This window comes from Triticum aestivum, chromosome 1A, assembly GCF_018294505.1.
Source record: "Triticum aestivum cultivar Chinese Spring chromosome 1A, IWGSC CS RefSeq v2.1, whole genome shotgun sequence".
Lineage (NCBI taxonomy): Eukaryota > Viridiplantae > Streptophyta > Magnoliopsida > Poales > Poaceae > Triticum > Triticum aestivum.
The window spans coordinates 398,731,906-398,746,794 of NC_057794.1; the positions used below are offsets into that span (position 1 = coordinate 398,731,906).

A 14,889-nucleotide genomic window follows, 5' to 3' on the forward strand; every position below is an offset into this window, starting at 1 on the left:
GGGATTACACTATATGTTGTGTGTGTGAAACACATTATACATGTTTGAGAAGTAAAGAAAAACCGCATGAAACACACATTAATTAGAGACAGTTAGCGAGGAATGCATACATTGGATCTCAACATAAAGTGGTTTCAGATATTTGAAAATCCAAATTTATGGATACAACCTTATGAATCTGAGATCATGCCATTTGTAAACCATATTTATGTATAAGGGTGTTGTGCTTTTGAAAGTATATATAAAAAATGATGTATATAGAATTTTATTCCAATCGAAAATGGATCCCGCCCAAAAAAACAAAATACAAACGGGATTCGTATTGAGTTGGCACGGTAAATGTGCACTCTGCAAAATTTGAACGAAGTGGGGAAAGTCGTAGTAACCGCCCAAAACCAAAATCTGCGAAATGGAAATTACTATTGCCTATCCCTGCCACGTAAAGCCTATCTGCTCGATTTCTATAGGTTTCGATAGGGGTAGGTTTGTAATTTCACTCAAACGTGACATAACCGCCTCTCATCCGGATTCATACACAGTGGGCGCCAAAACATAATGTGTCCTCGGCCGAAATCGACTCCCTCCCCAATTCATACACGGTGGGCGCCAAAAACAAACTCTCGTCGATAAATATTCGGTGTATGCGAGATTACCGTCCTATCCCCAACCGACTAATATTTTTGTGATGTAGGAAATTTGAAACGGGGGCTAAGTTTGTAAATTTCCTCGCATTTGAGACAAGCGCGCCCTGAAGACATGGTTCCCCCTTCCTCTCCACCTACATTTCCCCATTCGAACTCCGTGGGCGCCAAAACACCCTCTCCACCCCAGCCTCCTCCGTACGCCACCCCATCCACCGCCGTCCTCCTCCACCATGTCGGAGCTGATACCCTGACGCCGCCGTCCATTACAAGAGATCGACCTCTCTCATCCATGGCTTCGGACCGGAATCCTTGCATCCCGTCCTCTCGCTTCATCCCCGTCGTCGTCCACCTTGTCGGTGCCGCTCCTACGACCGTCTCGTCCACCGCGCCCCGCCGCCACCATCTACCCTCCTAGATCTGCTTCCACACTGCCGACAGCCATCGCTATCGCAACACCGTCAAATTCTCAGCAGATGCATACACGGCGCCGCACCAGAGGCGGTACTCTTTCATATCTACTCAACTTATTTATCACAGCAAGAATATAGATCGCCACTGCTTTACTCTAATTTCTTGTCCATCACTTACTTGCTAGTTGAAAGCAAACATTGGTTGCGAAGTTGCCTTTGTCTGGTTTGCACCTTCAGATCCGCCATGGCACGCTCAACACTATACTCCCAATGCTTATGGTTTTCCCCTTTTATATTCCACACTAGTTAAATCACAGTAGACTAAATTTCAAAATTGGGTCAGTCGATTTTTCAGAGCTCGCCGGAGTCCGCCGGTGCGAGCGAAGGGGCTCGAGTGGGGACGGTGGTTGTGGGGGCGCGGTGGTGGGGCCTCGCCGAACGAAGAAAACTCAATGCGGGTGGGGGCGGGGGTGGGGGTGGGTGTGGCGGAGGAACACAGGCGGTGGGGGCCGGTGGCCCGTGCGGTGTTCTGTATGGGAAGAATCAGAGACGAGGAAGAAGAAGGGTTAGGGGACGTACGATCTTCATCCAACCGCCTGAAATGGTCGACTAACCCGAATGACAAAAGTCACGCGACTTGCATGCAGACATGCCTTTATATTCAGTACCATCATCGCACCTGCTTAACATTGCTCCTGAATCCATCAAGCTAAACAATGTGCCACTCATAATTCCAAACTTGTTGCTCAAGTACGAATCTGGTATGATGCTGATATTACTAAAACAGATAACATTTAATTGGTCAGCTATTGTTCCTACTTTACTTTCGAAAAAGCACATGCACCACATATAGAGAGACAGTAGGGGGTTGCTTTCTTAATGCGATCTGGTTCATCATGTGTGGGCACTGCGTACAGAACATTTTATTATCCAAAATCTACTTGCTCTTCTTTAGCATGTTCCTCTTCCGTTCTTCTTTAATAAGTACTCTCTCTGTTCCTAAATACAAGTCTTTGTATAGATTCCACCATGGACTACATATGGAGCAAAATGAGTGAATCTACACTCTAAAATGTATCTGGATACATCTGTATGTGATCCATAGTGGAAATCTCTACCAAGACTTATATTTTGGAACGGAGGGAGTATGATAGTAGTACAGTATGTTCCTTGTAGTGAAGATGAGCACGGACATTTGCAGTGTAGAGGTCTATATGGTCGGTTGTGATGGACACTTTGAACTCTTCGGGCCTCTTTGATTCGTTGGATTTTGTAAACATGGGAATAGGATTTGTAGTGGCCTGCCCACTTGCATCCTATAAGAATAGTAAGGAAATGCGGGGAGCTATGTCGCCTTTGAGAGTTACACTGATATTAACAATACCGCACCTTCAGTTGAAGAGAGCTGGTATCCGAAGCCTTTCTAGCCGTACCGGCAATACTAGCACATATATTCCAGCAAGTTCCACTTTGCTGATTTTACTCTGATGCTTACGGTTTTCCCGTTATATCTACACTATGATCTGTTTAGCTGCTTTGTGTCACACTAGCAGCAGTCCACTCTTGAAGCTAAACACTGCAATGACTTACAAAATTGGCACCAAGGCATTGAGTGCCATTCTGGATGCAATGAAACTCATACGCTCCCTGCCTGTTGATTCTTGTTCAGAATATGATCCCAATGACTATTCTAACCTCGAGGAGTCAAAGGTAGATGGTCTGTCCTGTTCACCCATCAAGGTGCCTGTTCTAATTTGGCAAGTTTTAATTGATTGCACGTATCTTGCATATGTTGTCTTGCATTTCTTCTACTTTGTTGCACCACCATCTGCTTAGTTTACTCATCATATATGTCGAGATGCCATGCCCATCCATTATCAATACATATTCCATCTTTCATCATATCATGTTTTTCCACTCAAATGTTATTCTTGTGCATCAGACATCAAAAAGGAAGAGGGTGATTGCCGAACCAGAAGGAGCACCAGCAAAGTCCTTGAAAAACATGGTTGTGCCGAAGAAATCAGACATCACCCCACTTATATTGGTTGTACAACTAGTGACACAAAATGTAGGACCGACTCCAGCAGACTGTACCCATACTTCACTGGCCACACCACTAGCCCCACCACACAGGACCTGCACTCCAGCAAAAGGTATGCCGATTTGAGTTGCCATAACACTAGTCGTACCACATAAAAATCCCACTCCAGCAAAAAGTACAGCAAGTCCATCAGCCGAAGACCTATCCCAATTGTAGAGACGGCCAAATCCTGCAGATTGGAACCCCATTCCAGTTATTCCCAGCTTAAAAGACAATGCTTTCAATGTTGTTAGGGACTACGTGCATATATTCCCATCATGGGAAGATTATAGTGAAGACAAACACCATTTTCACATCTTCCTGTCCCACTTACGTGTAAGTGCTATTATTCATGGTGATTATTTTCCTATTTTCTGCTGATTGAACACATCAATGATTTACATTACATTGTTGTAAGTAGGCGAGGATCAATCTGGATAGTCATGATGAGCAAAGCTTGCTTGCACTTTTCAAGGAAGCATTGCAGCAGTATCGGTGTTACTTGAGGAAATCACACTTTGATGACAAGTCTATAAACGAATTTCTGGTGAAGTCTCCTGTGCTAAATTTAGAAGACATTGAATGGAAAAACCTTGTTATGCACTGGTCTCGTTCCGAGGATGAGGTACTGTCTGTGATATCGCATGACAATTTGAACTTCTACTTTTCCGCATGTGCCTTACGGATCTTTTTTGCAGGAAATCTGCTCGAAAAGGAATTCCAGTTTGAAAAGAATGACAGGATATCGCAAATATGCTGCCCGCTGCTTTGCTCTTGTTAGTACATGTTGTCTTGTATCACTGTACTTGCATACATACCTGGTTCATTATGTGACAACAGTATGCATGATATCTTGCTTATCAATTGTTCGCTCCAAATTATCCGATCTGTATGAATGGTTACATTAGTGTAGAATATATCCAATGCCAATGAATTTTTTTAGCTCTGCATTGTTCTTGTAAGTACCTGTTGTCCTTTATCAGTGTACTTATATTGACAGGTAGTTGTTCATGTACCATCACTCTGCAGCTTATTTTCCTTTGCCCTCCATTTTCTACACATAAGATCTATATTTACTCTTACCATAAGGTTGGATAACACCGATGGTACTGAAGAAGTTTAGCTCTACATTGCTCTTTGCTGTACCTTTTGCCTGTATTGTTGTACTTATATTTATAGCTGCTTGGTTATGTAGCATCACTCTTCATCTTATCTTAAATATTCTCCATTTTTTCTTATATTGTCACATCTATATTTGTTCTTAACAAAATGTAGAATAAAGGCAATGGTTATGAAGAAGATTCTGTGGTAAACTTCTTGAATTGCCCCCCCCCCCATCAGCATGGACAAGGGCTTTATAGAGCCTGCCTTCACCAATAATGTAAGTTTGTCCTTCTCAAGCCTTCAAACTTTGTTGTGTATATTTGGCTAGGCATGGCTGCAACAGCTGTTTATTTTTGGTGTTTGCATCAAATTGCATGTTTAAAGTTTATATGTACTTCATAAACAAAAGTTTGTCCTTCTCAATTTAAGTTTTCAGTTATACAACCAAGTTCCTTCTTCATACCATGTAAATTAAACTATACAGAGCAAGTGATCTTATTTTGCCAATCTGAAATGGGATAAATTGACAACACACTAACCATTGATACTTATGAGTTCTTGATCTGTAATCCAGTGGTGTCGTGAAGCTGCCAACTCCTTCACAATGTCATTTCCTGCCATGTCTTGACCTGAACAGTACCATATTGTGTTAATGCTATTTTAAACCGTGTCACTTTATTCGTCAGTAAGAAATGTGATGAATTGTCAGCACTGATACTTATATGTGCAAAACCTGTCATCTGTCTACTTGTTTATCTTTCAGAGTGAGGATGATATAAGTGTCAAACAAGTGCAGTCTCATCAGCTTGCTCAGCTGCTTGCGCTGCAGCTCCCGAGCAGGGCTAACCTTTCTTGATCTCTATTGAAGTGTTGTCGGTTTTGTATATTATTTTGTCGGCATATTTAATTGCATTGGTGGCGATCATTGATGCCCAGTGTATGTAATCTGCTGTCTGCTTGTGCTTTATTATCATAGTGGAGAACTTTGATGCCCAGTGGATGTAATATGCCGTAATTTCTTTATTGTACAGTCTAGGGTTTTTTCTTATTCACGATGCTGCAGTTATTTTACTGTATATATATCATGTCTTCGCAGTAAATCGGCCAAACCATAAAATTACGGTACATAATCGGGCCGTCATGCAAATCACTATGTATGATCCACATCATGGGCCCCGTCATCTTGGTCCGTTAACAGGCCTAAATATAAACTGGCCCACTAGTAGATTCGGGCCTTTAATAGGCCGAGTAAACCGCCGACCCTACTTTCCCAAGAAAACTCAATGGGCTTTTAGGAGGCTGAAAAGTAGGTTGGGCCTGGAAAGTGCCGAACAGCTCACGGGCCGGCAGCAGGCCGAAATAGACCCCGGCCCATGATTGTGCCAATCAAATCATGGGCTTATAACAAGCCAAAATTGTCTCGGTCCTTATTTGGCCCAATCAGATTATCGTCTGTGAGCAAGCCGGATGCAAACGAGACCGTAGTTAGGCCCAACTATATGACGGGCTTTTAACAGGCCGAAATGTATATAGCGCCGAAATGTTAAGCGGGCCTTTAACAGGCCGAAACTAATATCAGGCCGAATTACTAAATGGGCCTTTATCAAGTGGGCCCAAAAGCATAGTGTCCAGTTGACGGGCTGAATCTGATATGGGCCATAATTTAGCCCAAAGCTCTCAAAGGGTCGGACCTGATCTGGGCCGTAATTTGGCCCAGAACGTGGGAGGCTTTTAACGGGTCGGATCTCATATGGGCCTTTATTAGGCCTGGAACGTGGCAGACTACTAATGGACCGGATCAAATATGGGTCGGCATTTGGCCCAAAACATGGCAGCCTGTTAATGGATCGGCCTACTAGTGTCATCAAAATCTTTTGGGCCTTCAGCTAGGCCGACCCATTATGGTCGGTGAAATCTTGTGGGCCTTTAGCTGGGCCGGCCCATTATGGTCCACAAAATCTTGTGGGCCTTTAGCTGGGCCGGCCCATTATGGTCCGCAAAATCTCGCGGGCCTTTAGCTGGGCCGGCCCATTATGGCCCGCAAAATCTTGTGGGCCTTTAGCTGGGCCGGCCCATTATGGTCCGCAAAATCTCGTGGGCCTTTTGCTAGGCTGGCCCATTATGGACCACAAAATCTTGTGGACCTTTAGTTGGGCCGGCCCATTTAAACTTTATGGGCCACTTTTGGGCTAGTCCATGTGTCAACATTTCATAAGCGCATCTCGCCCATTGGATGAGTGACACCTGTGCCAAAGGGGAGCTGACACGTGTTTCCTCCAGCCAATGATGATTTTACACGTGGAAAATCGCCATTGGTCCGGGCTGTTAACGGGTTATCGGATCCAAAACCGGACCCGGTAGCTTAATGGCGCTCCGTTACGGTGGATGCCACGTGTTGGTCACCCTTGACGAAAGCACTTCTATGACGCGCGATTTTTCGTCATGGAAGTGGACAACACAGGTATGACTATCTTGACTCTGTCATAAAATCGTCATGGATGTACATCCATGACAGAAAACGTGACCTACTATGACAAACACGTATCATCATGGAAGTGTATCTTTTTGTAGTGTAGCAAGCTCTAAGGATTTTTCCACCTGGTGTGGAATGGCATCTGAGATCCGATCCCTTTAAATAGACGCCTTTTTATGGCCAGGGTGTTATGTGCAAAAAATACTCTGACCTTTTGTATTCATTTGACACGTGGAAGCAGAAGAGATGGAGGCGCGGGAGCCAAAGGGTATGACATTAAATGAAAAGTCGAATATAACTCTTCGGGTCAGATGCTTTGAAGTATTCGGAGGAGGAACCTGCCTTGCAATGTCGAAGACAACCTGCGCGCTGGACACATCGTCATTGAAGCCTGATTCGGGGGCTACCGAGGGAGTCCTGGATTAAGGGGTCCTCGGGCGTCCGAGCTATGTGACGTGGGCCAGACTAATGGGTCATGAAGATACAAGACAGAAGACTTCCTCCCGTGTCCGGATGGGACTCTCCTTGGCGTGGAAGGCAAGCTTAGCGTGCGGACATAAATATTCCTTTCTCTATAAACCGACTCTGTACAACCCTAGCCCCCTCCGGTGTCTATATAAACGGGAGGGTTTAGTCCGTAGAGGTAATCATAATCATACAAGCTAGACAATTAGGGTTTAGCCATTATGATCTCGTGGTAGATCAACTCTTGTAACCCCTATACTCATTAAAGTCAATCAAGCAGGATGTAGGGTATTACCTCCATCAAGAGGGCCCGAACCTGGGTAAAACATCGTGTCCCTTGTCTCCTGTTACTATCAATCCTTAGATGCACAATTCGGGACCCCCTACCCGAGATTTGCCGGTTTTGACACCGATAACCATATCACATCACAACATGCCCTGCAAAAACATGTTAGACGTCCTCTACTTTGTTGTTTCAAGTTTTACGTGGCTGGTACGAGCTTCAAGCAAAAAACCGTTCTTACCTACACATCAAAACCACAATGATTTTTCGTCAAGAGTGTTGTTTTAACCTTCAACAAGGACCGGCCGTAGTCAAACTCGATTCAACTAAAGTTGCAGAAACAGACACCCGCTAGCCACCTGTGTGCGAAGCACGTTGGTAGAACCAGTCTCATGAACGCGGTCATGTAATGTCGGTCCGGGGCGCTTCATCCAACAATACCGCCGAATCAAAGTAAGACGCTGGTGGTAAGCAGTATGACTATTATCGGCCACAACTCTTTGTGTTCTACTCGTGCATACCATCTACGCATAGACCTGGCTCGGATGCCACTGTTGGGGAACGTAGCATGCAATTTCAAAAAAAATCCTATGATCACGCAAGATCTATCTAGGAGATGCATAGCAACGAGAGGGGAGAGTGTGTCCACGTACCCTCGTAGACCGAAAGCAGAAGCGTTAGATTAACACGGTTGATGTAGTCGAACGTCTTCACGATCCAACCGATCCAAGTACCGAACGTATGGCACCTTCGTGTTCGGCACACGTTCAGCTCGATGACGTCCCTCGAGCTCTTGATCCAGTAGAGGATCGAGGGAGAGTTCCGTTAGCATGACGCCGTGACGGCGGTGATGGTGATGTGATCCGCGCAGGGCTTCACCTAAGCACTATGACGCTATGACCGGAGGAGTAAACTGTGGAAGGGGGCACCGCACACGGCTAAGAAACAACTGTTGTGTCTTTGGGGTGCCCCCAGCTCATGTATATAAAGGAGGGGGGAGGAGGAGGCCGGCCCAAGGGGGGCACGCCAAGAGGGGGAAGTCCTACTAGGACTCCATTCCTAGTAGGATTCACCCCCCTTTCCTTCCAACGGAGAGGGGAAAGGGGAAAGGAGGGAGAAGGAGAAGGAGAAGGAAAGAGGGGGGGTCGCGTCCCCTCCCCTTGTCCAATTCGGATTGGGCAAGGGGGTGCGCGCCACCTCCCGTGGCCTGCCTCCTCTCCTCCACTATGGCCCATTAGGCCCATTAACTTTCCCGGGGGGTCCGGTAGCCTCCCGGTACTCCGATAAATCCCCTAACCTTATCAAAACCATTCCGGTGTCCGTATATAACCTTCCAATATATCAATCTTTACCTCTCGACCATTTCGAGACTCATCGTCATGTCCGTGATCTCATCCGAGACTCTGAACAAACTTCGGTCACCAAAACACATAACTCATAATACAAATCGTCATCGAACGTTAAGCGTGCGGACCCTACGGGTTCGAGAACTATGTAGACATGACCGAGACACATCTCCAGTCAATAACCAATAGCGGAACCTGGATGCTCATATTGGCTCCTACATATTTTACGAAGATCTTTATCGGTCAAACCGCATAACAACATACGTCATTTCCTTTGTCATCGGTATGTTACTTGCCTGAGATTCGATCGTCGGTATCATCATACCTAGTTCAATCTCATTACCGGCAAGTCTCTTTACTCGTTCTGTAATGCATCATCCCGCAACTAACTCATTAGTCACATTGCTTGCAAGGCTTATATTGATGTGCATTACCGAGAGGGCCCAGAGATACCTCTCCGATACACGGAGTGACAAAATCCTAATCTTGATCTATGCCAACTCAACAAACACCTTCGGAGACACCTGTAGAGCATCTTTATAATCACCCAGTTACATTGTGAAGTTTGATAGCACACAAAGTGTTCCTCCGGTATTTGGGAGTTGCATAATCTCATAGTCAGAGGAATATGTATAACTCATGAAGAAAACAATAGCAATAAAACTAAATGATCATAATGCTAAGCTAATGGATGGGTCTTGTCCATCACATCATTCTCTAATGATGTGATCCCGTTCATCAAATGACAACACATGTCTATGGTTAGGAAACTTAACCATCTTTGATTAACGAGCTAGTCAAGTAGAGGCATACTATGGACACTCTATTTTGTCTATGTATTCACACATGTACTAAGTTTACGGTTAATACAATTTTAGCATGAATAATAAACATTTATCATGATATAAGGAAATATAAATAATAACTTTATTATTGCCTCTAGGGCATATTTCCTTCAACTAGTAGTGTTGATTACATCTTGTAGTTGATTACTATATGGTTTACTTGGTGGAAGATTATATGTTCAGATCCATTATGCTATTTAATACCCCTCTGATCTTGAGCATGATTATCATTTGTGAGTAGTTACTTTTGTTTTTGAGGTCACGGGAAAAATCTTGTTGCAAGTAATCATGTGAACTTGATATGTGTTCAATATTTTGATAGTATATATGTTGTGATTCCCTTAGTGATGTCATGTGAACGTTGACTACATGTCACTTCATCATATTTGGACCTGAGGGAATGTATTGTGGAGTAGTTATTAGATGATGGGTTGCGAGAGTGACAGAAACATAAACCCTAGTTTAAGCGCTATTCCTTAAGGGACCGATTGGATCCAAAAGTTTAATGCTATGGTTAGAATTTATTCTTAATATTTTTCTCGTAGTTGCGGATGCTTACGAGGGGGTTAATCATAAGTAGGAGGTTTGTTCAAGTAAGAACATCACCTAAGCACCGATCCACCCACATATTAAATTATCAAAGTAGCGAACACAAATCAAACCAACATGATGAAAGTGACTAGATGAAATTCCCGTGTACCCTCAAGAACGCTTTGCCTATCATAAGAGACCGTTTTGGCCCGTCCTTTGCCTCAAAAGGATTGGGCTAGCTTGCTGCACTTTTGTTACTATTACCGTTAGTTTCTCGTTACAAATTGTCTTGCTATCAAACTACTCTGTTACTTACAATTTCAGCGCTTGCAGACATTACCTTACTAAAAACCACTTGTCATTTCCTTCTACTCCTCATTGGGTTCGACACTCTTATTGAAAGGACTACGATTGATCCCATATACTTGTGGGTCATCATATCTTCACAGTTCTTGCTTTCTTTAAGCACGAGGTCTTACTTGTTCTCGGTTGCACACATGGACTAGGTCTTCATGGTTAGGTGGTGTGCATCCAATATTGTCGGTAACCTTTAAGTGAAATGGTCTGGTGACTGTTAATGCGTGTTGTCCCATGTCTGACGTACGATGTAGTCGGGTCGTCAAAGTTGATCTCCATCCAATGCAAAGGAGTGTTTCCTTTAAATGACTAGGACACTCAAGGTGCGTATCACCAAATTAAAATCCTATATGTTTTTTTTATTGAGGGATTGATATACAGGAAAAAAAAAGATTTCATACATGGGAAAGAAACCAAAATTCTTGTAGCTTCCACTTCTTTCCCTTTCTCATGCATACTCTCATGTCCCTTCCAATAAACCATTTCTTGAAACCCCATCTTCTACCAATGTTTCATCTTTATTTGTACATCTTACCTTACTATTTTTTATAGTTCGTTGTCCTCGATTGCATGCATGAATTAGACCTTCGTGATTAAATTGACCATGCCGTAAACTTCAAGATATTGAGTTAGTGACTGATTATCACTCGTGTCGTCTAGTATCCAATGTAAGATGTAGTTGGATCGTCAAAGTCGATATCCATCCAACTTAAAGGAGTGCTTCTTGTTGAAAGGTCAGAACCTCCAAGGTTTATATCATCAAGCCATATTAAAACTGTGACAAGTAATATGGATTAGAGGAAGTAGGAGTATATGATTTATCATTTTTTTGCCGAGGGGTTGAAATAAGAAAAATAAAGCTCCACATCCCGAAGGAAATGAATATTCTTTGGTCTGTCCTCTTCTTTCCCTTTCTCCCACTGTCCTTCCAAACAAAAAGCTAGACGACTATTCCGAATTTCCCCGGCACTCCATTTCCTCCCCATCTCCACCGCCACCACCTCCTCCTCCCGCTCCTCTCCATGGCCGACTACCACCGCCCCTACCAGCGCGACCTCCGTCCCCCGCCGTCCTCGGCCCCGGACCCCACCATCTTCCACGGCAATGGTTACTTCTCCTCTGTCGCCCCCCAAGCCAACGCATACTTCTCCTCCGCGCCGAAAGACGGCGCTTTCCCCGGCGCAGGCGACCGGCGGATCGAGATCTACACGAAGGCGCCTCCGCCTCTCCCCCCGCCTCCGCGCCTCGCACTGCCCCCGCCCCCGGGGAGGAGGGAAGGTGGCGTGGGGAGCGGCGGCAGCGGAGGGGGAGGTGGGGGTGGTGGAAGCGCCAACATATGGTGCTTCAGCGACCCGGAGATGAAGCGGCGGCGGCGGGTGGCGAGCTACAAGGCCTACTCAGTGGAAGGGAAAGTGAAGTCCTCGCTGCGGAGGGGCCTCCGCTGGTTCAAAGGCAAGTGCTCCGATATCTTCCACAGCTGGTAACCTCTTCTGCTCGGACGGTGACAGGGTCCCAAGAAACGCAAGCTCCTGAAAAATGTCTGCATTTTGGAATCTTTTGTTTGAAGGTAATGTTCAGAATAATTCCTCTACCACTAATTGAATGCATTTGAGGTTGTGATTGTATATTGGTGAGCTAATGGAGGCTTAGAGGAACTTGCGACGGGCGTGAATTCATGAAATGTTTGTGATGTGTCGTATTCGCGCCTCTGTAGATTTATCTGCAAGCGGTGGTGGTGATTAGTCATGTTACCCATATCTGTTACTAATAAAACACAAGGGCTGTGTGGGCAAATGTATCTTTTTAGTGGTTATGATTATTTGTTGGGAGATTGGTTTTCAATCAGATTCAGGAATCATGGAAATACCTACGTTTTTTTTTTGTACTCTTTCACTATGAATGCTGAATTGTCAGTGGTACCATTTTATCTTGTGGTTTGAATGGCTGGTGAAGTGTGTGGTACTACTATCCATTGGAGTGGGTGTTCTGGTAGGAGGGATTGAAGTGCAATAAATTCTTTCAGACGAGTACGGATTGGGTACATTGATGAACTTCCATCTGAAATTAATAAACAGAAGGACATATGAGACTGAACACCCCCACTGATTGGCTCAAAATTGTTGCAAATAGTTGCTAATTACCTAATCACATATTCACTGGTAGTCTGATAACTAACGCCACCTATTTGAACATAGTTTGGTCCAGTATTTTTGAGAAAATATGAAGTTATCCTGTGGTTGGTGTGACATGTTGACAACCAAACCATGCCACATTATTATTGGCTTGATTATGTTGTTTGACAACCCTTTGTTTGTTTCAACTCTACGTTCCGTGTGGCATGGTTTGGTTCACCAAACTTCCTTATGTTTGTCAACATAATGAAGCCAATATTTGTTCATATAGATGTGTTGATGACCTACCTTTGGTCTTTATGATACAAATTATCATATCAGCCCCTTTGGTCCTTATGATAGTAACATAATTGCCCCTTTGCTTGATAGAATTGCTAGACATCAGTGCCGTCAGCAAGGCCACATCAGCCTTGCATGATGTTCTTTTTTAAAATGTTCTAGCAAATGCGCTTTTGGTTGATGTTACACTGACTATTTGCCGCGTAGCATGTTAAAGAAAACATGGCAGACGGTAACACATTTTCAGGTTGGACATTCTGCGAGCTCTATAATCAGCCACATTCAACACAAATGAATTGAGATGTATAAACGCGTTGATTATGTTGCGTGTCAAATCACAAATCTTAACATGCTTTGTTCAGGCCATGAGACAAAAGTGCTTCTCATTGATCTGTATAGCGGGGCCAAGCGAGCTAGCTTTGTTAAAGAAGATTGCACATGATTGAGCTGTTGTTAGTTCCTCCATTGGTTCATTCTGCTGTGTAGTTACTTATTAATCTTGTCTATTCCCTGCCTCCCTGTTGTATGATGAATACTTCTTCTGAGTGAACAGTTGGTTTCATTTGACTTGTTTCAGAAAGTTCCATTTTTCATGAAAAAACTGACACTGCATTGTGGGCACCAGCATGTTAATTGTTTGCCTGGCAGTGCAAGCTATGCAAATGCAACGCAACAGTGTCAGTGGGGGGACGCTTCATCACCTCTGTCCTGAATGATAATGGAATCTTTGACTGCTTGTATTTCTCAGGAAGAGATGTGGAGGCGTATGCTCCTGACATAGCCCACATGTTTCTTTATCTTCATCTTTACTCTTAATAATGATGTCGAACAATGGGGGTGGTCCAGGGGACCTGGAGTATCTGCTTCTGAGCTCAAATGCTCACTCATGAACAATAAAATCGAAAAGAATTCAAAAAGATCTGAAACTTTTTTGTTGTAAACTTTGACCAATGTTTTGTACGCTTGCAAAATTTTAGCACTAAATAACATTCATTGAAGTTTGTGGCAAAAAAAAAAATCGATGCTCCAAAATTCTAGTTTTGGAAACATTTGGTAGTGTCGATTTTTTTTTTTTTTTGCCATGACTTCCACGAACGTCATTTCTTGCTGAAATTTTGCAAGCATACAAAACATTTGTAAAGGTTTACCATAAAAAAATTCAGAATTTTTAAAATTTATTTTCTAACTTTTTACTGTTTATTAGGGTGCATTTGAGTTCGGGATTAGAATAGGGCTTTCGGTGGTCCGGGCACCTTCTCCTCTTTACGTTTGGGATTTCAGAATGTTGACTTTAAATGTCTCAATTTACTGCAAACAACCATCGGTACTTCTTGAGATGGAAGATCTCATCCAATAGCTGGATGAAGCCGAGAACGTGCTATGGAGTGAACAAGTTGTGGTACAACACAGCTGGAGAAACCTAAATTGTTAATGGACTGACTACAGTGACTAGGGGATTTTGTTATAGCACATATAAGGTAACATCACCGTCAAATTGTGACCCCGCCCCCCTTGTGCGTTTGCTCTGTGTCGTTTCTGGTTGTCGAGTGCTCCTAGTCGATGCCCATCGCGTCAACGGTGCTTGGGCGCTCCTTTTCGCATCGGCCAGTGGGCCGAGCTGCTCGCTCTGGCTTCCTTCGATCAGGTGATGGTTGACCGGTCGCCAGTCGACCATTGACCATTCGAACTTGCATACGTTATTTATGTGGAGTCGACTGTTGCCTGTTCACTTGAAAAAAAATCAAAGAAATTAGAAAAAGTTTGGGCGTTTGTATTTTTTGATAAATTTTCAAAAAATATTTGTGCATTTGAAAAATGTTCGCTGATATTTCCTTAGCTGTTTCCTTCAGGTTTGTTTTCGTTTTTCTTCTTGGTTTAGCTGTTTTGTCGGTTTTCAGTTGTTTTTTCCAGTTCATTTCTATTTTTCTCATTTGTTT

The 14,889-nt window shown here is 43.7% G+C and overlaps 1 protein-coding gene across 1 annotated transcript; it reads left to right on the top strand.

Annotated features, from left to right (window-relative positions):
• Positions 1-11,476: 11,476 nt before the first annotated feature.
• On the top strand, positions 11,477-12,422 carry LOC123052921 (class E basic helix-loop-helix protein 22). Its single transcript, XM_044476293.1, has one exon. The coding sequence runs from the start codon at positions 11,564-11,566 to the stop codon at positions 12,023-12,025; it is 462 nt and encodes a 153-aa protein (XP_044332228.1). The 5' UTR covers positions 11,477-11,563; the 3' UTR covers positions 12,026-12,422.
• Positions 12,423-14,889: the final 2,467 nt, after the last annotated feature.